The following is a 24,773-nucleotide window of genomic DNA, read 5'->3' on the forward strand; positions in this document are numbered from 1 at the left end:
TCAGGTAATAGCTAGGCTTTGTGTCAGACTATATTATTCACAAAACACATGTCTGTTTCAAATATGCTAATTTCTGCTATAATCAGTGATGCTCTTAAAAACTCCAAAGAGTCAAGCAAACAGCACTGTCTTAGTTTCTGAAAGACCACCCAGCAAATAACTCACCTTCACTCAACAAAAGTGCAAAAGTTTAGGAATAATGAGTTTTCTATTTTCCCTGTGAGGATAAATTTACCAAGAAATGGGACAGGAAGGTACTTTTCCTGTAGATACATGTGTGAGAGAGATATTGATAGATATACACACAGGAAGAAAGAGAGAGGAGGTGAACTAGGCAGTAAGCCCCTGAGCAGGACATGATTGCAGTGTGTATCTTATCTGTGTCAGGTCCTCCTGAGGCTAGTGGAGCCTAGCTGAGCGGAGCACAAGCGCTTCAGTGACCAGTCAACCGTGTGAGGGTAATCTGCTCACTCCTTCACTCTCTATCTCTCTCTCCCATTCACTCTATCTTTCTCCATTTTCCCAGTAAGCCCCCCTGTGGGAGAAAGCTGAGCTGCACACACATGCATGTTAGACACTCACAGAAACACCCCAACACATTTATCCACACCCACACACACACACACCCCCCCACGTTCCCTCGCACACACACATAGCCTAAAGGTGATTGCATTCAGCCAGCTCTGTATGTGGAGCCTACAGGTGAGAGGAGATATCATGGGCTAGATTACACAGGGAAGACCCTGTAGCCAGCAGAATGGAGGTATCATCAGCATCATCAGTCTAACTCTGCTCAAACTGTACTTTAAGAAGTTTTATAATTTGACAACAGATAACATCTTTAAGACAGCTGATGAAATAAGTAAGGGTGCTGAGCAAATAGACAAGGTTATATTTGTTATATTTAATTATGTCAATGTAGATCTATTTAAATCCCATCTGTTGTTACAGTGCCTTGCAAAAGCATTTATACCTACTGGCCTTTTCGCATTTTGTCACATTACGACCACAAACTCCATTATACCTTATTGGGAAATTGTGATAGACTGACCGCAAAAATAGAACTGAATTTTAAAGCTTAAGCAAAATGATGCATGTCTTTTTTTTATTATTATTAATAAAATCTGATGAGAAGACATGTTAGAGTTTCCAAAGGATTTGGGACTAAGGAAGAGGTTCAGCTTCCAGAAGATCAATAATCCTAAACATTCAGCCAGAGCAACAGGGCCATTCTTTACATTAAAGCATATTCATATTTTACAATGGCCTAGTCCAAGTCCAGACCTATGTCCAATTTGCAGCCATTGGCAAAAACTGAAAATTCAGGTTGAGTCATACTAACTGAACCTGAGATATTTTGCATAGATTAATGGGCAAAAATCCTGGGCCTAGATGTGCATTGTTGGTAAAGAAATACCCTCAAAAAGACCTGCGGCCGTCATTTCTGTGGTTCTACAAAGTATTAACTTAACAATACTGAATACAAATGTTTGTCAAAATGCGGTATCCATTCATATTCATTTACTTGTATTTTGTATTATAAAATTTCACCAGCAAAAATGTTTGAAAACAATGTAAACTTTTTCTATCACTTCTTTTTTTCTATCACTTGTGTTGGTCTATCTCAAAACTCAACAAACTGCAATGAAGCTTGTTGTGTGACAGAAGGTGAAACATTTAGACGGTACGACCAAGGCACTGTGCTTCTAAAGCAACATACCTTGTTCATACACAGTGGAAATTCAGGTCTTGTTTGCTGTAAGCTGACATGAATCAACATAACAAATCAAGCAACATCCTCTGTAAAAAGCCAGCACACAGGAAAACATACAGCAGGAAATATGGCAAGAGAACTGAAGAGAAAAATTTAGTGCAGAGACTCAAAGGAAATGCTAAATGCAGGGTCTACCATCAACTAATCATAATTAATCTCATTTTAATCAAAACCAAATATTGACAAAATAAACGTCATTCTCAATTTAAAAACCTTCTTGTGGTTAAATTATTGAATAAATAAACAAATATATTGCATATTGTTACTAATTTGTTTTTTAGGTTATTTTGACCATCTGATTGGTGCAAAGTGCTATTATACCCATCCAAGTGTTTCAGAAACCCCTGATCATTCATGCAACTTCTTTGTCCCCGATGCTTGACATTAGCATTGGGGACATCTGTGCTTACTGCTGTTTGTTGCTGATGTTTTGCACTGAGATGGTATTTTAGGCTTAAATAGTTTTGGTTATAGGCCAGCTCCTCTCTGGGCAATCAGATCACTTTTTGAAGCAAAAATTAACTCATTCATTAACTAATTATGTGGGCCCAGAGAAGCGGGTTTGACGTACATTGCTGTGTGCGAATGTCACTTGTGTGTCAAATTTACGGACGCACCAGAAACAAGGTTCAGCTTAGAACTTTTGCATGTAAATAAAAATGCGATTAAGTGCCTTTAAATATATGTAATTAACTAATCAAAGTGAACGTGTTAAAGTTCTGGCCCTTGAAACATTTGTTCATCTCTGCCTTTCTTTCATCCTTCACGTTCCTGTCGGCTCGGCTTTAACAACTCAGCCGTCCCAATCAATTAGCCGACATGCTGGACTTTCATTGAGATTAAGTGACTAATATCGGTGCTTGCTCACGAGAAAGACACTTTTCACGTCTGCCCAACAATCTGCTAAGTCAAACCACATGTGGTAGGCTAAGGCATAAAGCCTGCAAGGGGTCCTCTCAGCAATGAAAAACAGGTGCTCTACTTTTTGGCCATGTAATACCCCATTTAGCCTCTGGAGCAAAGGTTATCCCGCTAATAGCTGCCTTGTGGTGCACAGGGAAGAGCTACGCACATGGCCGTATTGAACATCTGGGACAGATTGTACATACTTGCAACATATGCTTCAAGTTCAATTAAAATGAGGCCTTGGCACATTTATTAATCTTTTTCCCCTTCTCCTCGCTCTCTCTTTTGCTCCCTCTGCTCTTCGAGGTCTCTCCTTTAGGTTTGTGCCATAAAAAAGGCCTTCTTTGACCCGTCCTTCATACTTACTTATACCATCTGAAGCTGTAGCTCGCATTCAGTGCAAAAGATACGTTTGCCTAGCTCTGGAACTGTTATTTGTTCTGCACTTAACCAGGTTGGAGGTTGAGAAAGAATATGTCAAAGAATGTGTCAAAGAATGTGTCAAAAGAAAAAATAAAAAGCAGCCGAGGAGGTGAGTGAGGGAAGAGTCAGAGGAGAGCAGAGATGTATGCATAGAAAAAAGTAAAATGTCCCTCTTTCAACCTCTGTACAGCTTCAATGAAATGCTAACAGTGAAGGAAAAAGATGGATCAAAATGTATGAACCCAGAGTTGGTAAATTGTGGCTTTTGTGGCAGCTGTGCTATCCAGCACCCCCAGCCCTCTGTGAACAGAGAGCAGGACTCTTTTTTTTTTTTTTTTTTTTGGGTGGGGGGGATAATCAGTTTGGGACCAAATCTGACTGCAGCCACACAAGCTGCCTCTGCACCTCATTTCAATATAAAAGTGAAAGAGAAAAAAAAAACAGTTTTTATATAATCTGTAGCTTTCAAAATGCCTATATTTTCATTTCTAACCCTGAGAGGAGGGAGGAAATGCATTGAAGGAGGACAGATGTAAAGAAATGGTAAAAAAAAAAAAATGAAAAGGGTTCAAGGTTGTCTGGTGCATATCTTCTGTTTGTAGCTTCACTCGCTCATCACAGCCTCTGAACTTCGCAATCATGAAACTTTTCTTGTGCATCACCGTGGGAGAGGATGTAATTCTCACATATCTTTGTATGCTCATCACCAAACTGGCAGCCCGGCTGACTAACTAGTGGAATGACTGTTTGACCATCTGCACTGCATTTTTTACTCTTTTCTTCAGTGCTTGTGTTAGAAAAAAAAACACAGTCTTAGTAAAGTCTGCAGGCTTACTGCTAAAAGGTGGGCTTAATTACACTATGCATGCTCTTATGGTAGCGTAAACTCACAAAAGATTTCCAAAACAAATAATGCAAATTATTATATTGCACTTTACTTGCTAACCAGTAAAGTCCACTATGTTCTATACCCTGCATCACATACAGTGGCTTGGAAAAGTATCCATAACCTTTGAACTCATTAGTAGAAAATAGACAACCTGAGCACACACATCCCCATAGATAGCTATATTGGTGGTGGCAGAATAATGCTGCGGGAATCATCATCAGACAATCAGCAGCAGCCGTAGGATGATGGCAAGGAGACTTTTCAACACCAAAGCACAATTGCAATTTTGGAGTAGTTTGTGTTTCTCCATCACATCAAATCCCATTAAACTGCATTGAATTGCATGTTGCTGTAAAGTGACAAATGTGAAAAAGTTCGAGGCATAAGCATTCGCTTGCAGAACTGTGTATGGCGTTTTCAAAATTAGAAAAATAATTAAGGGTTGGATCTTAGTAAACTCTTTGATGCTTCCTTCATACTCTGATTGGGTAACGTATCGGAAGAAAACAAACAAAAGAAAACAAACTTTAAATTAAATGAAACTTCTAAAACAAAAATTCAAACAGAGAAAACACGAGTAAGTGTATACAAAACCAGATTTTTTGGAGGGGTGGGGGGGATTACAACTCCCAAGTGGAGCATTTTTCAGGTCCTATCCAGTGGCATTTGTTTCAGTAGCTGTTCCTACAGTGTAACGAGCGGAGGCCGTAAAGCAGCCACCTGTTGTTACCTGATATTGTCTGGACAAGGACAGATGCTGTTTTACTGCAACATAAAGGGACAGAGAACGGACCTAAAAAGCTAACTAAGCACTTTAAATAGGTGCATGTTCCCAGAAAGAAGGTTGTGAAGCTTAATGTTATTAAATGCCAATTTAACACAGAAATACAGAAAGGAAAATCCAAGGAGAGTACACCAACCACTTCAGGAGACCAAAATAAAACAAACTACAAAGTGGAAAGGTGAGGAATGCGCCATGCATGTACCCAAAGAGAAAACTTAGAAAAGGTTAAAAGGTTGTACAATCTGTGAACATGTGTTTGTGCCTCAGGCGGTGAGAATAACTGAACAGGGGGAGGAGATGTGAGGGGAAGAAGCAGTCATTTTGTTAGTCTGTATGTGTTTCTGGTCTGTGAAGCAGTGTCAACCTCTCCTGAGGCAGGGGGCGCGTGTGTGTGTGTGTGTGGGTGTGTGTGTGTGTGTGGGGGGGGGGGGTGCTGAGTGCTTCCCAGACATGAGAAATAATTACCTTGTCATCTTTGTCAAAATCCTCATCCTCATCTTCCAGCAGGTCCTCCACAGCTTGCTGACAGATGCAGTGGAATGAGAAAAACAAGGAGAAAGAGGCATTAAAAACATTAGATAAATATCAGATAAACACAATCTCAATGGCCAAAGAGGGACATTAAAGCTGATTGGTTATGCTTATGTCTGCCTAGAATTTGTTAATGAGTATGGAGAGCCTGCAGATAGCACAACTACTGGATTTATGGGTGCTAAAAAGTCATCAGTCTTCAGAAGTAGAAATTTAATTTTAGAACCATTCTGTTGTTCAAACATGTTGACACTTCTGGAAGTGCAAGCAAATGCTCTGACTTTGAATTTCAAAGGACAGAAGATTAAAGTCTATTCAACTACGTAAATTACATTGCAATAAAAAAAAAAAAAAATCAGATGACACAACATTCTGCTGGGAGGGGACAAAAAAAATATTCTGATTCTGCTTGGCCTCTACTGAGCTCCTTAACCTTTCGCATTGGTCCGCAAACTCCACCTCTACTTTCAGTACATCAACCTATTTCACTGCTTTCATGTTCTAGCAAAAAGATGCTCTGTGAGAGAAAAAGAGAGAAACGAGTCCTAAGCCCAGAGAGAAAGTCACAAAGAACGGCAACTATTTGCTTCAGTGAAGCACGACTGATAAAACTGGAGCCGGCGCTGCTCTGAAGCCCCAAGACGCCACGAGACATTCTGTACAACAAGAAGAAAAATTACTCGCCTTAAAACACAATCATATTTGCACACTTTCAGAACAACAAATGCCGTGTAGCGCAACAATGGTGTAAAGAAGTTATTAAGCAGCAGAAGTTTCACATCAAGAGGCATTCAAATGAACAAAATTCAGATTTTAATATCTATACTAGTGTTTGGATATACAAAACATAACTACAGATGTATCAAAAATGTGTTTGGTGAAGAAAATCACATAATTCTTAGCTTGACTGACTCTGCCCCGTGACTTGTGCTTAGAAGCTAAAAAATCCTGTTTCTTTGTGATCTGTGAATGCACCACGAGGAAGAACAGCCAGGTTTCTCAAACTACATCATTCTTTGGTGAGTAAGTTGTTGCTGATGAAAACAAAATCCTCAAAGCCGACTATTTTCGATACCTATAAGAACAGGGAAAATAAAAAAATTGCCTAAGATGCCATTTTTACTTTGTGTTTTCCGCAAAGTTATGTGGGCTATTCAATAATCCTATCACAACAGCTATACTTTGGAGGGCGCACGTCATTTCGTTCTTGTTATTTTTCTAGTTTTGTTCATTTCACACCTGATTTTCCCAGAAACAAAATGGAGAGGTCTGCCACAAGATGTAGATTCATACTCCACCCGGGGGGATTCTGACAATTAGTGTTCAATGTCACAGACAAGGCCTACTTTTCTTTGTGGGCATTCCTAATTTCAGTGTCTGAATAGCATAGGTCATTGCTGAACTTTACTCACCCTCTTTCTGTCAGTCAAACATTACAGTTACGAGGCCACACTCTTGCTTCAAATGTACATCAGCAAACACTGATATTATGAGTCAAACGCAGTGGTCAGCCCCAGAATTTATCTGCTCTCTGCCAAGTGTTGTGTTACAGAGTCCCAAACTCCCTGTAAACTTTCATCAGGCCCTGACTTCACCACAACCCTTCCCACCTCCAGATACAGCACAAACTACTTTGGAGTCATCCAAAAATCATTACTTAACAAGACAATGGCCTTTGTCCTTTTTGTTTTTCACTGGAATACGGGGGGAAACTGTGCAGCGGCTGACATAAGCCTCTTATGTAAATGCAGCTTCCCACACAAACAAAGAGGAGTTCAGAACAGCAGAGTTGAAAGGGTAGAATCAATAGCGTGAATGTTTGTGAGTGTGTTCTATCAATAGCTCTGAATCACTTGGGTAAAGAGTTGTGCATGTATGAACAAAACTCCACATTTTTTACTGACAGAGGAGGAAGTGGTTACTCCGGCTGTGAACTCCATCATCCTCCAGACAAATAAGCACGAACTGTTCACATTTGACAGTCTCTTTATTGACACAGAATACACCCAGCACCACTTTATCCCAACACCAGAAAAAGAAAGTCTTGCACTCAGCAAAGACGAAAGATGTTTACACAAGTCTGTAAAATGAAAGCCTTGTGGCATTTCCAAGCAAATGAACTATAACTGTTTAAAAAGGCATCACAATTCCCCTCGAATCTATTCACGCATGCCAGCATAGCAGCATAATAGAGTCCTCCACACAGAGGGTTTACCAGGGCACGGCTGGCACATGTTCCGAACTTTAAACAAAGGAATAAGCGTGAGCTAGCTGGAGAAGCATGACCTACAGAGACAGGGAGAATGATAGAGTCGTTTGTCTCCCTCTGCTCTCTGCTCCGCTCGCTCCCTTCTATTGCCTCTGGTTACAGATAGAAGTCATGTTTCCTGCAATGAGACACAGTGTAAAATTAATAAATAAAACGACACGGAGCATGTCATCTGCCCTGAAGATTGCCACGGCTAAACGCGCGCACTGGAGTTTCAGTAAGGGAGGATATAAATTACCACAGCTGATGAATTTCAAATATCTTTTATTCATTCTTTGAATTCCTCTCTTCTTGTCTGCTTCCTTTCGTCTTTTTAAGATCTGTTTGGTGAATTTTTTTATTCGCCTGCTTATCCCTCCATTATAATGTTGTTTGAATAACTATCATTACGCTGCGCGGGCATCAAAAAGCCTCACTGTCGACAAGAGCGCATTGCCCGCAGAGCTGCTCCAGTCAGTTCAATATATACCAAGCCGAAGATTACCATATTCAGACCAATGCAAATAATACAAGGATGATGCCGGGTATTACACTGTGCCCCATAAATACATAGATTAGAGGTTGATAATGTAAGTGAATTCAATGACATTGAGAATGTTAATGGCTCTGAAAGTGTAAATGTATCTATTTGGCCCAGGTTTAGAGCCAAGAAGCTGGGTTGGAGAAGAAGCCATGCAGCATGACAAGGATTGTTTTCAATCATTGCATCTCCTATTACGCCTGCTCACTGGAAAAAATATGTACCTCCATGCATGTGTGTTTGTATGTGCATAATCTTAGTTATGGTAGGGAGCCAGCAGAAAGAAAAATCGAAGATACACCACAGTAAAACCTTGTGTACATAAGCATTAACTGTAAATTAAAAGATTTGGTTGTGGATAAGCAGTGCAAAAATAATATTTTCAGCAGCTGCCTTTTAGGTACCTGATTGCATGCCATCAACAGTGCAACAGCACCCCTAGTGTGTTTTTATGGACAGAGACAATGGGCTCAAGGTTGCAGAGGGCTATCACTGTCATTTTGTGACTGGAGAACACATGACTCAACAGTGCTACTGTATGTTGATGTTTTTCACACACTGGAGCTTAACAACAATAAAGTTCAGTGTGTTTTAATGTGAGAATGATGAAAAATGATTCAAAAATAAAAAAATTGTGTGGCATGCATTCATAATCAGGCCCACACAGCCAATACTTTAGAAAACCACCCTACTCTGTAATTACAGCTGCAATTCTTTCAGAGTATGTCTCCATTAAGTTTTTACATCTTGAAAGTCGCTTTTTTTTTTTTTTTTACCTCTTCTTCTTTGCAAAATAGCTTAAGAGTGCATGGGGACAGTCTGTGAATATTAGTTTTCAAGTCTTTGCACATATTCTCAGTCTAATTTAGTTTAGGACTTTGACACATGCATATGGTTTGGTTTAACCAATCCTCTGGCTGTATGTTTTGTATTATTGTTCTGCTGACCAGTGAACCTCCATCCCATTCTTAATTAGTTTTTGTGCAACAGGGTTTTTTCTAGGCTTGTCTGACATTTCTGTCCACACATCTTCCCCTCCATTTTGACTTGATTCACTGCTAAAGAGAGGCTTCCTTCCCATCCTCATGATGGATTGAACAGTGCATCATGGCATGTTCAGTGCTTGTGAAATCACTTTATTAGCTAACCCTGCTTTCAGATTCTCCACAACGTTATCCTCTGAACTGTCTGTTATGTTCCATAATCTTCGTAAAGCTATTTCTTCACCAAGCTTCTCCAGCCGACCTCTGATGCCCGTCAGAACATCTGTACTCATTCAGAAAATACACTACACACACAAGTTGACACTGTTTACTAATCCAGTAATAAGAAACCTCTATTGACAACAAGCAAACTAGATTTTATTGGGAGGTATCACAGTAAACGTGGCTGAACAAAACTGCATGACACACTTTTCAGATTTATATGTGTAGAAAGTGTGTATTATCTTATTTCTGATTGTCAATAATTATGTTGGTCTACCAACATTAAATCCCAAGAAAATACATTGAAATTTGTGGTAGGCTACCATGATTGGGGGGGGGGGTGGATATATTTGCAGGTCGCTGCTGATCTAAATAATACTAACCACATTTTCATGTCATAGCCCTGTGTGAACTTACACATAAGTTGAAAGACACTCAGTAAAGAAAAACAACTGCGATTTCAGTAAATCAATTTCCTTGAATCTAAACTGAGCATAACCTGTTTGGATCAATGGACCAAGTGCTTACAGCAGCTCAGGAAAAGGGAAAGTAAAATTGTACAACCTGAACTAGTAGCAACATCATTTTCAGTCTTGCTCAGGAACACCTCTGAGCACGCATCTCTTTCTCCTCCCTGGCCAGACGGAGTTCCACTCTTTCCCCTCCTCACCTTCTCAATGACAGCCGCAGGGGGAATTGACGCGGAGGCAGACATCCAGGTGAACACGAAGATATACTTTTTCCCTTCTTTTTTTTTCTCCCATTCCTATATCCCTCCTTCCTTCCGTCCTCCTGCTGTTTTTCCTCTTTGATATGTAAGGGGGTTTTAACCTCTCCAGCTGCTGAGGCTTGGCGTGGTGGCTGGCTGGGGGATCTCAAGGCCCTGCTTGGTATGCACTGTCCATGGGTGTGTATATGTATGTGTGCACGTGTGCATTGCCTACACTACAGTTTCTGCAGACTAGTGAAGGGCTGCGCGTCTGATAAGACTGAGCCAGGCCGACTCACATGGGGGGGGCTTCACAAGCTGTCAGAGCCATGGCCCTCAGAGGGGGGCCCTTCCTTCTGCACTGCCCGAGCCAGGGCTCACCCAGTGGGGGGGCTAGATAGGGTTGAGGCTGTGGTGCTACTGGAGCTGCAGGCTGGTAGTAGGGGGTAATAAGGGTAACTATATATTCAGAACAGAAAACCACATTGGCAAAGATTTGAGTTTTTGTAAATGAATATGTTATTGCTATGTTTTTAGTGCTTGTTTCAAATATTTCATAGATTAAGCAGCCTTTTAGTAAACCTAATGATGAAAGATGACATTACATTACAACTAGAAACGCGCTGAGAAACCAGTGACCTGCTGCTCAGAAAGTAAAACAATCAACCTTTTTCGGAATAGTGATTGCACACTATCAGTTTAGTTAGTTAAGTTAGTTACTTTTAGTATCACCGGGTGTAAAAAACTTCTTCTTTATTACAGGAAGTGGATTCTTGGCTGGGAAGCCAGAGATATCTTGAGAAACTCGCATAAAAGAAAAACTGAAAATCACTATGACATTTTGAGACACATCTGCAGTTCATTCAGGCTGTAAGGGAGAGCGAGAATCATTGCAGATAACAAAAATACACCAAAGTTGCTCTGTTTCATTGTTTGGAGCTTTAAACCTCTGTTTATTTTACATCCTGGGTTTAGAAATGGAGGTAGCCTTTTGCAAGTCTCACCGGTAAGAGAACGATCTACAATTTCTAAAATACAGCGGACACAGAGACACTGCTGTAATAATACTAGAGTATTTCCACCCAGATTATCTGTGAAAATTGCTAAGACAAGCAGCTAAAGATGGTTTTATATACCAGCCATGCCTTTAGCCATGTTACCTTTTGACTGAGTAAAATCCTATTTTACAGCAAGTGCTTTCTCACACATGGGACGTTGCTTCTACTCTCAACATAAATAATTAAGTTCTGCTCTTGGAGAAAAGGCAATGAAAACACTATTTTCAATGCTGTTCTCCTATCTTCCCATATTATAATTACTAAAGGAAAATCAAAATAGGCAGGTCAAAATGTACATAGTTCCTGTTGATGCTCCTCTAGCAATCCTTTGTGGAACAACTTTAAAGTCTTAAACTTCCCGACTACATGTGTCTATAAGCTTCAGCTCAATATTTAAACTGAAAAGTTCACAAGTAGCAACAGAGGATGTGCCACACAGACAAAACAACAACAAGCACTTAGGCATAAACCCTGAACTGCTGACGTTGTTTGCAAAGAGCACAGATACTTCCAAAGGTTCAGTGTGATGAAGAGAGTTAGACAAACGGGGGAGGGGAGAAGGCAACATGATGAAAAGGGAGACAGGGAGGATTCTGCATTGGCGTCCCTGATGCTCCCGTCCCGCTTCAAACTCTGCCCGTTGCCTGTCTTTCTGCCTGCCAGCCTGCCATCCTATCTGCCAGTTTAGCAGAGACGGAGAGGCAGCGAGAGGAGCAGAGATGAGCGGTGCTGATGCCGGGGCGGCACGGGGGAAATCAGCGGGGCACAGGCGCTCCCAGTTAAAAGTGACATGACCTTTTGATTTTGTCACCTGTCACCAACTGCCATGTCTGACTCCACACGGAGGAGTGCCTGCCATCCACCACTGCTTCCTTCTCTGCCTCTGTCTCGTCGTGTCTCTCTCTCTCTCTCTCTCAGAAAAAGCTTCTCTGTCTTTTTCTGTCTCCTGCTCCCACTCCATCTCCTCTTCTCATTCTCCTTGTCTTTCCAGAGTTGTGTTCTTATGGGGAAAAGTGAAGGTGTGCCTTCTTAAAGGAGAGATGTGGTGTAATAGGCAGGAGTTTCCTTTTTCTTCTAGTTTTCCTGATATTTACTCTCCTCTACCTGTGTTTCTGCGTCCCCCTTAATGAGGGCAGATGTCAAGGCTCAGGATGTTCAGAGACACAGAGAAGCTATTTGAGATGCAAAATCGTGAGGAAAATAGAAGATATAAAAACTGCAATGAAGTGTTGGTCTAGAAATTTAAACGGTTAAATAAAATTGGATATTACACCCATCTCAGAAAAAAACCTAATCATTATTATTTTAACACATTATGTACAGTTGCATGGATGACTTTACACAAACCAAAGTCATCAACATGAAATAACAATAACTAACTATTGGAATTCAATTACTTTAAATCATTTTAAGCCGTTGTGCTTCTCTGTTATAATCAAACAAATGTACTTTCCTACAAAATAGCACTTATATGTAAATACTTAGGATGTAGAGTGGATTGAAAGTAGTTAGCTTTCTCTCCACCGAAGGCACGTTTCTAAGTGTGAAGTATCTCCGGGCCATTAAGGTCTCCTCTTCCGTAATGGGCTGGCAGATCCATTGGGTGAATCAATGTAATGGTCTGAAGCATGGGATAAAGAGGATGGCCCTCCAGTGTGACGAGGCCTAATTGCCCGTCATCCTGTGGCGGAAAGAGACATCACCATGTTCCATATGTACCCTCTGCAACAGCCTGCCCTCAAACTAACACCTTTACAACATCTGGTAAGGGCCTTTCTGGGCCAAGAGAACAGAGAGGAGGGATATGTGTTGGGAGGCGTCCCTGCTTGTTAAACTCAGTGCCTGTCGCTCTTCGGTAAACTGATGTAAATTATTACAAAACTCTGCTAGTAAATATGCAGAAGTATTCATAACCCTTGATCTCTGTGACATTTAGTGATGTTATAACCACAAACTTCTATGTATTTTACTTGGACTTTATGTAATAGATCAACAGAGTAGCGCATGATTGAGAGGTTTTGGGGGAAATTTTCAAGTCAAATGATTTCTACTAAAGTTAGCTGCTTTCAGAACTCACCTAATATATAAAGAGATATCAGCTCAGTATTAATCCAGCTACTTTATGCTGACCTCGGAGGTTTGGTTGATGACATTAGTGAACAAAAACCATGATGACCAGGGGACATGCAATGCAGACCAGGGATAAAGCTGTTAAGGGACTCAAAGCAGGGCTAACTCAAAATACAAATGTTTGATGATCTCACTGTTCAATCCATCACCTGAAAGTAGGCAGGCATGCCACAACTCCAAAATCTACTAAGATATAGCTGCTCACCTACAAAGGTCATTTACAGTGCATAGCACCCTGAAACCCCCAACACAGAGCATGGTAATGACAGTATCATGCTGTGGGGATACTGAAGTTATAGCTGATCAGAAGATTAACAAAACCAAGTACGAGGTATTCTAGCAAAGAAAAATGTGGAAAAGCCTTGGTCTCTGTTGATTAAAGCCAGTGGAGACAGTCTAAAAGACTCAAAGCTGGATGAAAACAGGATGAATACAAAAAAGAGCCACAATTTTTAATTTCTTAAGACAAGACTTTGAAAACCACATGTCCTTTCTCTTCACAAGTATGCCCTACTTTGTTTTGCTCTGATATAGGGCTGCACAATGTGTTGTAAGTTTAACATTTTCAAAAAAAATGTAACAATAAAAACACCGCAATTACGGTAAGTACTTGGGCTGCAATACTCATTAGCTAATTATATAAATGCATTTTCACTATCTGGGATATCTGACTCCAACACACCCAAAGCAGAGACACTAAGGCCACAAATATGACTTCTGAGTAAAATATGTTGACTTTCTTGTTGTATCAAGACCAAATATGGGAAGTTCAGTCTTGTAACGTTCCCCTTCTTCCAGAAATCTGCCAATGCCCTAGTTGATTACATCCATTGGTTTCACAACGTAACATTTTAATCTCCAAATGACAGTGGGGATATATGCATGCCATTAAAATTCAAGTCCACCTCCCAAAAGAAGGGACATGACACAAATGTTGACAGGTTTACTGATAATACATCGTCAAGTTTTGAATGACAAAATAGTAGCTTATTTTACATAGATTTGAAAGCATCCCACAGTCTCTTGTTTGTTTCAGAGAGCATGTTCCACTATCACACATAGGTCAGCTAACGGTGTTAAAGAATCAGCATCTTCGGGTCAGAGTGCTACAAGATAAGAGAAGAGGTCAGAGACCTCACTGGTGCAGTGCCTCCTTTAATCGCTGTTTTAAGGACGTTCTGACTGCTAAGCAGGTTCTGGTCAAGGTTGGGGCTAGGGTAAGAGGTGCTGATCTGGGATCTGTTTACAAAGCATCATGTAACCACACAACAGTCAGTGACCCTGAATTATGAATTGCTACATGTTGAGAACACTTTGTTTTCTTGCAGCAGACAGGCCGATGGACTTGTTGCTGCAGTGCAGAAAAAGAGAAAAGTCTGCACGTTGAACCTTTCAGAAGAAAAATGGCCAATTCTTTGAGAAATATTGACTCAAGTGTACGTATGTTCGTTTTTAGTTTTCTCTCATTTTTCCTTGACTTTCTCTCTCTTTGCCCTTTGCCTGAGAGTGAGCTCAGCAGAGATTCCTTTGGCATTACCCTCAGCCCAGACTGCTGGAAAACCGAAGAGCACCGGATACTGACCCTTGCTCAGCCCTGCACAATGCTTTAATTTAGTGTGTTGTTAAAGGTAATTAGAAGGTCTTATTCTCCTTTCTTCTAGTTTACTCTGGTCGGTTCTCTGCCAAGACCAGGAAAGCAGTGAGTCCACCACCACTTTAGCTTAATAAAGACTCGGAAGAGGGAAACCAGGAAAAGGAAGCAAAGAACCGCAGATATTTTATGCTCTAAGTGGGATCAATTCTCCACCATATGTTCTGCTCTCCAAAAATTGGAGAGCAAAACTTACTTCTTAGGATATAAGTTCTAAGAAGTCATGTCTCTGTCCAAACAGGGACATGACTGAGATGATACTTTGCATATAAAGTGTGAGCTCAACACGAATTTAAGAATGAACTCAATAAACTCTACTTTTACTACATGTTCAAGTCTTGGCATACAAGAAACTGAGATAAGAGAAAATAATCCTCATGTATTTCCTTTTTATGTGTCTGTCTTGTTCGGGTAACATGAGGAAAAACATCATTGGTGGGTCTGTTTGCCTAGCAGTGTCAGGTCAATTTGGAGCTACAAAAGTGGGAAAACTAGATATCAACATTAATTGTTGCATAATTAATGTTGTAGACTTAATGGCATCGAAATGGACAGGTCACAACAATCATAAGGACGCAAAGATGGCAGATGGAGCCAAAGAAACGACAACAGCAGTGAAACAAAACAAAATGCAAGTTACAGAGAGAGAAAGAAAAAAAGAAAGACAGAAAGACAAAAAGAAAGAAAGAAAAAGTAATGAAAGAAAAAGATATGAGCTAAATGCATGTACTGCACCAAAATGCAGGTGTATACTCAAGCAGCAAATGTAATTCACATTTCTATGATGCCTCAATCTGGTGTGTACATCTCACTGTGTCTTTATGTCGATGTGTGTGTCTGCACATGCTTTTATGCACATGTGCAAATAAATAGAATTGGGAATTTCTTTCTTTATGAAAGTGTGAGAGAGACATCAGTAAGCACACCATCAGCCCTCATTGATACATCCAACACCCCCACATCCAAGCACCAAAACACAGATGTGAGGAGCAGTGAGAACCATGCAAAACCAAACCTTCATGTATGTCAATAATCAGAGAGTAGACACAAATGTGCATCAACTTTACCTACGACACGTAAAGCATTTTCGTTGTATTCTGTTTTGGATAACAATATGTACATTGTCATCCAACACATATGAAGCATGTGTGTCAAAGCATATGTAGAGTTTTTGCAATTAGATGTATTCAACACTTTCCTTGCGGTTACATTATTATTTCTGAATAAAAGGAAATAAACAAAAGTAATTCAGTCAGCAAAAAAGAGGACCATAGCAAAAAAATATCTGCTAGAATTGTCCAACAGATTAACTTAACATTCACTGAGAGCACATACAGCATAATTCAATGTTAGGGCGTTCTCACTTTTCCAGAGTAGTTTTACTCCAACTGTCTCCAAGCTTCTCAACCCTCCCGTCGCCGCAAAATGTCTGCATCGACACTCCAGCACCAACAGAGCCTATATGTACGTTTAAGCAATTTCCGGTCCCCACCACACAACAGCGTTTATCTGACTGACTACTCATACAAGAGATTAAACAGAAGGGGAGTCAGTTATGAATTTTTCGCAGCACAAGAAAGTACAACCTTGATGGCTTGTGTTAGAGGAAGGGGCAGAAAGTCCTCTGAATCTCCAACAATCTGAATGTGTTGACAATAAAGTTCCTAAGTAAAAGATAACCACAAATCTTCAGAATAACACACACACAAAAAAAATACTGTAAGAAAAATTAAATGAGACTAAAAAATGTGTAGCTAAGAGCTGGTGGCAGATATTTTCCTACTTTAAGGAAAGTATTAATAGTTCTCTATCGCAAGTGAATTAAAGTGTATCTACAATACATCAATAAATGTTTGCCTCATTTTACTTAAGATGTGTAGAGTAAAGCATGTAAGAATCAAATTCATCAAGCTGCATTTCTCTAAAGGAGAAATTACTCTTAATTTACTCTTTTTTTTTGCCAGATTACACGTATTTAATTTGTCAGGCAATGTCGCCATCTACAGGTAAGAAAAATAACCTGCTTATATTTAGGTTTCATTGTTATATCTGTGCAAATTTATTTGTAAAGGAGTATTTTCTTATTTGAATATGAACTAAAAAACTAAAATAAATTATGCTGAAAGGCTATTATCAAGATATGTAAAAATTGCATCTGGCAAATTTTTCTCAATTTAATATCACTTTTTAAATGGACAAACAGTGTCAGAGGCTTTGAAACAGAGATTATCTCCAAAGACTTATAGATATGTGGTGTATGACATGCTCCGTTCAAATCTAATTCCACTGTTATGTATGAAATTACAATGACCGACAGCTATTAGATTTGGTTTAATATAATGACAGAATTTAATACGGGCTTCCAAAATTCAATCCAGTCTAATCCAAAGATTCCTTAAGAAGAGATAAATATACATGCAGAAGGCAAAGACGTCAAAAAAAAACAAAAAAAACCTGAAGTCTGTTAACGGGTTATTTCCGACTGAGTCTTGGAAGAAGGCTCTTATTAAAATTAATCACTTCATTGTTCACGCTCACTCCATAGTCCGGCTCTCTCACTCGTTTTCACTCTCTACTCTCCAAATGTGCCTGGCCATGATTAAAACATGTCTGTTTCTCCATGACATTGCTTTGACATCATTTAATTGGTATAAGAGATAAAAAAAATAAAATGAATTAAATAAATATACTACCAGGTAAGTGGCGTAACATAGCTCAAGGTGACAGCCTATTATTTCTGTCTTCTCTTTGCCTCAAAGAAGGCAAAGTGAGAAATGTGGGATGCGGTGAAGAAATGCAAGCTCCTTGTTTGCCAAAATTGGGTTTTTCATTAACAAAAACTGGCAGACATGCTTAAAAACATACAAATAAATTCAGAGTTTGGAAGTAACGTTTATTTAAAAAAATGAGCTCTAAAATTTCTAAAGAAATGTCTGTTGCTTGCATCTGTACATCTACACTGATTATAGTTATAACTATGTAACTAATATCCACATTAAATGAATGGTAGCTGTGTACAGTTAAGACATATATGCATTGTCAGCAAATGTGAAGTATAAAATGAATTGTAATGTCTTGATAAAAAAAAATTTAAAAATTCTGTTTGAATGACGGACAAAAGAAAGGCGGAACAGTTCCGAACAGAGCAGAGGTTTACTCACGACATCTTGCCTCGTATCCTTCCCCGACGCGATGAGAATGTAGTTCCAGGCCAACGGCAGAAGCAAAGCCAGAGGAATCATATAAAGCTCAAAGTTCCAGACAACAATGGTGAAAATCTGTCGAAAGAGAAAAAGGAAAGAAAAAAATGAGGAGTGTAGATTGGGAACGCAAATATTTAATAACCCGTACTGTTGATTGCTTTGAGGTGGCTGCATGTGCATTTGGTGATAATACACAATTGTGTGGAAACAAAACGGAAGATGGAATAAAGGCAATAGGAGCTGAGATCCTAACATCTTGGCCCCACAGAGATGTGTTGGTCTCCAGTTCAGGAAGGAGGACGAGTTTGAGCCACCATATCCTCATTCTTTCGTGCCAATCATCCAACAGCCCGAGGTCGTGTGCCATTTCAGATGCAGCTCATCAAAGCTGACCCTTTCGAGCACAACCCCAAACTCCAGAATATGACCCCACACACCCCGAGTCCCTAACCCTGTCACTCCAAGCCCCAATACCCTCTTCGGCTGCTCCAAAAGACTCATATGCCCTGTCTCTAACCTCCACTGCACCTATCTGCCAAAACCATAACCCCTACACCTCCCCTCTCATCACCAAACAAGAAGAGCACCATCTGAAAATGAACCTTTCCCTAAACCCTGTATTCTGGTTTTTGTAAGGCTCCTTCAGTCTCCAACAACAGATTTCTACAGCCGTTGGAGGAGATATCTGTGGGAAAGTTAAACTGCAAATGCTCATGGTTTGATATTTTTAAGCAGTATTGTGCGAATAGTGAGGCAGCTTTGTTTCAATTGTTGCTAAAAAAAAAACTGAGATGGGTTATTGTGTGGGAACAACACCATCAGAGACAAACAGACACAAAAGCATATTTATCCTTTCAAATAGTATCATGTTTAAAGCGCACAGAGATTTCTCACGACTGATAAAATCTTGGCGGCAATTATAACCGAACGCTGAAAACGCAAGCCGTGCCTAATGCCTAATGTCCTCTAGCCAAACATATTTATCAAATTTAAGTACAACAAATCCATTATTTCAAAATAAAGAGCAAAAAAAAAAAAAAAAGATTTGAAATTAATTACTCCTCATAGAAATGCATCTCCGTTTAGCAATCAGCTTTGGCAGAAAACTTTCAAGACTGTTAAATTTGAGACTATTACTATATAAAGCAGATTTATTGGTCTGTGTTGCAATTAATCCATCCTGTTTGTAGAGTAACACTGTTCACAAGTGGAAAGAGGAAGGTTAATACAATCACACTGGTTTATTTCTGAGTGTGGATGTGATTGTTTGGAAGCTCTTGATTACTCTTGTAGCAGAAGGTTAATCTGAATACGAGTTTCAACAACAGTTTCTTCGCTGAGTTTGTTGAATACTGAATAGTAAAAAAAAAAAAAGGCACACTGTGTGCTGTGGCAAACTAGTCTTGTTCAGAAAACTTTGAATGGCTCTCATCCAAACTTCATATAAAAAAAAAACCTTCATGCAAAATTAACTATAAGACAGTGAATAGCCAGAATGAAAAATAATAAACTAAATTAAACATTAAAAATGTCCAGCACATCATAAATTTTTCTCTAAGTTTCAATTCCTTCTTTAAATAAACCTGAGTGGTTTTGGTCGCTGCAGCTTAGAAAATCTCCCAAAAGGCTTGAAATCACATGCAGTCTCTCTCAGGCTCAACGTCCCTTTCCCCCCCACACACAGAGATTTGTTCTTAAACAGCTGTGCAGGAGAAACACACATTTTAATAATTGATTATTTGTATAGCAAAAAGCAAAACAACTTCTTCTTCCTACATCCTAAAAACATTTACCACAGTGAGAGAACAGAAAAAAAATCTCCTACAGAAAAACTCTTCAAAAATACTTGTATACTTCTTGTAAACTTACTTTTAAACCCATCTGCAGTCAGATTATTATGCTCTGTAACAGTAATAAACTCTGAAATAATCTCTGACAAAACAACGTGCCGTCGAGGTGCTGAAACTTGACTTCAATTGAACAAACAAAGGAGCTCACTCCTTTTAAACCTATTCTTGTAGATTCTATAAATAACAGCAAACATCTTTATGCAGATCCACAGTCGCTCCTTTTAAGTTCACTGTTATAAATATACCGTACACATCCTGCTGTGTAAATATATTTTCTGGTTATCTAATCACTAGCTGGGAAAATTAATTTCACATTCAGAAGATGTTTATAATAATCCTCAGTTTTTTTTTTTCCTTTTATGCTCTTCTTTGTTTTTAACGTATTTTTTTTCTTTATCTGCCTGGGGTTGTTTAACTTGTCATTCCCCTTTCTCGTCTGTTCGTAATGCGGCTGAAGGCGAAGTTTTGACTGGCAGCTAGGGAAACCGGACACCCGGGCTCAGCGGTGGCTGGCCCCTGCGTCGTCTTTGTGCCCACCGGCTGGACACTGGGGGCCCTGCGGTACCTGGACCTTTCCACCTGGACTAGGCAATCGCAGCCACCGCCGTCAACACCCCCCGCTGCTGCTGCCGCTTGCCACACAAGATAGGAAGCGCTTCGCCTGGAGAGATGGGAGTGGGAAGGAGCGCCTGCTGTGGATGTCAGTGACCAGAGAAAGACGGAGGGAGGTGGAGGGGGACAACTACAAAAACACACTGGATCAAATGGAAAAAGTGGAGGAAGATTCTGAGTGAAGTTCCAGATGCAGACTATGGAAATCATTGGTAGATTACTCTGTGTGGTCCAAAAACCCATATGATTATGACTCTTACTGGATATAAGGACGCACACACAAACACACGCCCACACACCCGCCCACACCCGCACACACACACACGCACGCTAGGCTCGCATTGTTCTTGTTTTCACCTATGCTACTGATTTTTATGGTGGAGGTTTGGTATTGTAAACTTCCAAGGCTTGTTTCCTTGTTGTTGTTTTTTTTTTTTTTTTTTTTTTCCATAAATGTGTTTCTATATTCATAAACATATGTAAATAGTCTTGCTTTAGATCTATGAAAATTTATTTGGATTTTAGTCATAATTAAAAATAGCTATTTTTCTATTTGTTTTCAAGATCATCAAAATTTATTATTTCTTTTTTGTACTAGTGCATTTTTTTTCATAGATGGACATTTGATTTTGTCACTACGACAAACAGGAATAGTGATGGGTGATTAAAAGCACGTCAGGAATAAAAAGAGTAGTGTTTTACCTTCAGCCAACAAGTCTAATCATAAAACAGTGTGTCGTTTGGTGCAATGCTTTGTAAAATGCTCAGAACAAAAGTATCATTTTGTCATGAAAAACACAGAGAAAAGGAATTTTTTTTTGTCACTGTCAAATCTGCTAAAATAGTTTAGCAGCAGTTAAAGCCCAAATTTGAACTGGGCAATCTTAACATCTGAGAACAATCTGAAAATCAAATGGCTCAAATAATTAAAACAGACATACTAAAGTAAAACCAGTGTCTTTTCTTGTTATATTTTAGCACAAACATTCATACCCTAAAATATTAATTTATTTTGTCATGTCTTTAGAGTTGAATTTCATTTCAGTTCTGATCTTTTGTGCTTCTTTTTATTATTATTATTTGAAAAACAACAAGAGAGGAAGCTTTATTGAAAACATTAAGGCAACAAACAGTCAAACTAATTCATTCAAGTGCTCAGTGTGGGGATTTTAAAAGTTTTATTTCTGGTTCGAAAACAGAGCCCGCGTCCTGACGGCTTTCTGCAGCAGCACTGTGGGAGGGTAATATTCAGTGCTTTGGCTTACATTAACCACACACCAGGCTAACTTTCCCCCTGCTCAGTCTCAGTGGACTGAAACTGAAGTTTGGATTTCAGAGTTCCCCCTTTATCTCTCCTACATCAATATCCATGCTGGCACTAAGTGTTGCCAGACAGCAACTCGAAGTCCTGTTAAGTTCGGGCGAACATGAAGAAAGGGTGGCGGTGGGGAGAGAGGAGGTGGAGTGGGTTGTCCTGCTTGTGACCAGACACTTTATTCAGCGGTGCTAGACTGCCCCCTGCTGCTCAATGGCAGAATAAAGTATAATTTGTGTTGATCTAATAAAAAAATCTCTCCAATCTGGTTAGAACATTGTGAAATAAAACAAAGCATATGTCCTCAGAAAGAAAAGTCTTCAACGGCACCTATTAGATGTATTAATCCTTTGACTCTCAAACAAAAAGGTCTCATTTTCTGTCGAGTCTTTATCTCTGGTGATTAAACCCTGACTTGGTATTCTCTGCCAGTCACGCCACAATATTTCAACTATCATTCATTTTGTCGCAAATCAAGTGAGCAGCAAAATGTGAAAGTATATCTTTCAAAGCTGTCCCTTGCTGTGGGCAAAGACGAACTCCCGACTTTAAAACTTTTAAAAGTTAGAGCGGTTCTTTGAAGAGAAGTCAAAGGAGCAATTTAAAGAGACCCAGAGTGGTTGGTGTGTGCCGCTCACTGCTGCAGCGTCACAATCAGACATGTGCAAACACACGTAGACACTCGAATGGTTGCTTCTGTACCTGTCTTTGCTTCCCCCCCCCCCCCCCCTCTTTTTTTATTTCAGCTGGGTGAATTTTTATCTAAATGCAAAGCAGGTGATAGGTGCTCCAGTTTCCTCTAGAAGTAGCTCCCTTGTCTGGGCTCTCTTCCTGATAAGAGTCCTACTTTGCCTGACATAAAAGAGCCTGGTATCATTTCCCCTGCCTCCCCAACAACCCCCAGCTCGCTGCCCTCGCCCTTCCCTGAGCTTCACAAAGCTGCCTCTATTTGCTCCCAATTCAGGGCCCAATTGCAGATAAAGTTACAGCAAATTTGTTTGGAGGAAGAGCCGCCGAGGCCTGTGGTCCCTCGGGCAATAACAGCCTTGTCTTGCAGGGGCCGCGGGGGAGAGCTGGCAGCAGCGGGAGAAGAGAACCCAACACCGCTCGGCCCGACAATGGCCTCAACTTTCTGCAAGGCATGGCGAAGAGGAGGGGGGTTCGGGGGAGGAAGCGTTGGAGATAAAGAAGAACGGGCATGGAAGGATGGATGGACGGGCGGATAGGAGGGAGAGATACTCTGCTCGCAGGTGTGGAGAACGGAAGCAGACGCTTAACCCCGAGACAAGGAATGGAGACACCATCCACAGGCACATACACACACAAAGACACCACCCATCATGCAGGACAGGAGGTAACTCCAGTAGCGTCCATTGTGCCAACGCCTCAGGCAAAGCTGCCACGGTGGCTGATTCACTGTCGGGATGGGTGGGTGACAGCAGTGTGGGTGTGAGAGAGAGAGAGTGAAAGGCTCCATGTGAGACTATGCAGTATCTCTCTTTCTCACACATGCACACAAAACACACACTAATCACAGCTGGCACTAATGGGTGATGTGTACATGCGGCTGGCATTTCAGGATTGGGCAGAAGGAGAGCAAGAAACCATGAAGCGAAATTTAAACATTTTTTTCTGTGGGGAGGGAGTGTTCTGCTGTGACATGTTATGACAACTGCATTTTGATGTACTTCTAAAAAAACCTCAGAAAAAAAACAAAAAAAACACAAAAGTCTCAAATATATCCCCCTCAGGCTTGCTGGAGTCTGATAAAGTGTGCACATTTGTAAGTTCTGAGACTAAATTGCCCACAGAACAGAAAGTTAGGTGAAACATCTGTCTGCAGGCAGGAACGCACATGTGTGCACACACACATGGACATAATCGCGCGCAGCAGCACACCTTCATGAATGCACCACCTTGGCCAGATGGCCCCCCATAAAAACCCACTTAAAGAGATGAGTGAAGTGATTAAGAGGCCTCTCAAAGTAAGGAAGAAATGAGATGAAGGAATGAAGGGAGAGGGAGGGGATACCTGTGTGGAGAAGAGGCCCTAAATACTCCAGTGCTTTTAGCTAAGTGCATACTCCTACGCTAGCAGACTCCCTAAAGGGTAGAGGTGGAGCTGGGAAGGAGGAAGAGGAGGGGTATGGGGGGTGCACAATGACACCTAAATTTCAGAATTACTATAAACTATAAAACACTTTGTCCTTGGCCTAGATACACCCTTTGTCATCATCTGAACACTCTGGGTATAAGAGAGCACAATAAGAATTGTCTGAGCTGTTAATCCAGAATGTTGTGCACCTTGCATTACAAAGTGCACGTTTGAAAGCTGAGCAGCTTCATGGGTGTTCACAGAAAGCTTGAATTTTTAATAATTGTACCCTTCCCCATCATTTAATCATATAAATAAGACTGATTTTCATACATTTCTTGATCATTTTATGTGTCTGACCTGTTTATTTGCCCCTCAGATATAACTGAAAAAGAACAATGGCAAGTCCAAAGGAAAATAATATATAAATTATGGTTTGAAACTAATTATTCCACCATTTTTCACAATACCCAGTGCAATGATATCACTCTGACAACGCTCTTCAGTGTACAAGTTGCAGCTGAGTGAAGAAGACGTAAATTGAGTTATTATCAGCAATTGCAAGGTGTTAAACCCAAGTCTGAGAAAGCACAAAAACAGACAAGATATTCTATGAAGAAAATGTATCTTCTATTTATCCAATCCGCCAAGACAGAGAATTCAGCAGAAAGCAGGAAGGTAATGTTTACAAGCAAAATTCTATCTTTTAAAAAATGTAAGGAAACTTTTAGAAATAAAATTTAAGGTAAATGTCTTTTTACTGTACAGGAAAAACACACTTTGTGGTGGTAGGTATGCGCTAATTGTGCTAGCTACTTGTATACAGGCAAAAGACAATATAAAATGTCA

General features: G+C 40.1%; 1 protein-coding gene across 5 annotated transcripts in view; it reads right to left on the bottom strand.

The window, feature by feature from the left end:
- mctp1a (multiple C2 domains, transmembrane 1a) overlaps positions 1–24,773 on the bottom strand; it is a 170,233-nt gene that overhangs the window by 32,430 nt on the left and 113,030 nt on the right. For all 5 annotated transcript variants that reach the window (XM_032577457.1, XM_032577455.1, XM_032577456.1 and 2 more), the window contains 2 exons: positions 18,011–18,127; positions 5,242–5,298 (listed from right to left, as the gene is read on the bottom strand). In XM_032577457.1, coding sequence (XP_032433348.1) covers positions 5,242–5,298; positions 18,011–18,127 — 174 coding nt within the window. The remainder of the gene's footprint in view (positions 1–5,241; positions 5,299–18,010; positions 18,128–24,773) is intronic.

This window comes from Xiphophorus hellerii, chromosome 12 (genome assembly GCF_003331165.1).
Source record: "Xiphophorus hellerii strain 12219 chromosome 12, Xiphophorus_hellerii-4.1, whole genome shotgun sequence".
Classification (NCBI taxonomy): domain Eukaryota; kingdom Metazoa; phylum Chordata; class Actinopteri; order Cyprinodontiformes; family Poeciliidae; genus Xiphophorus; species Xiphophorus hellerii.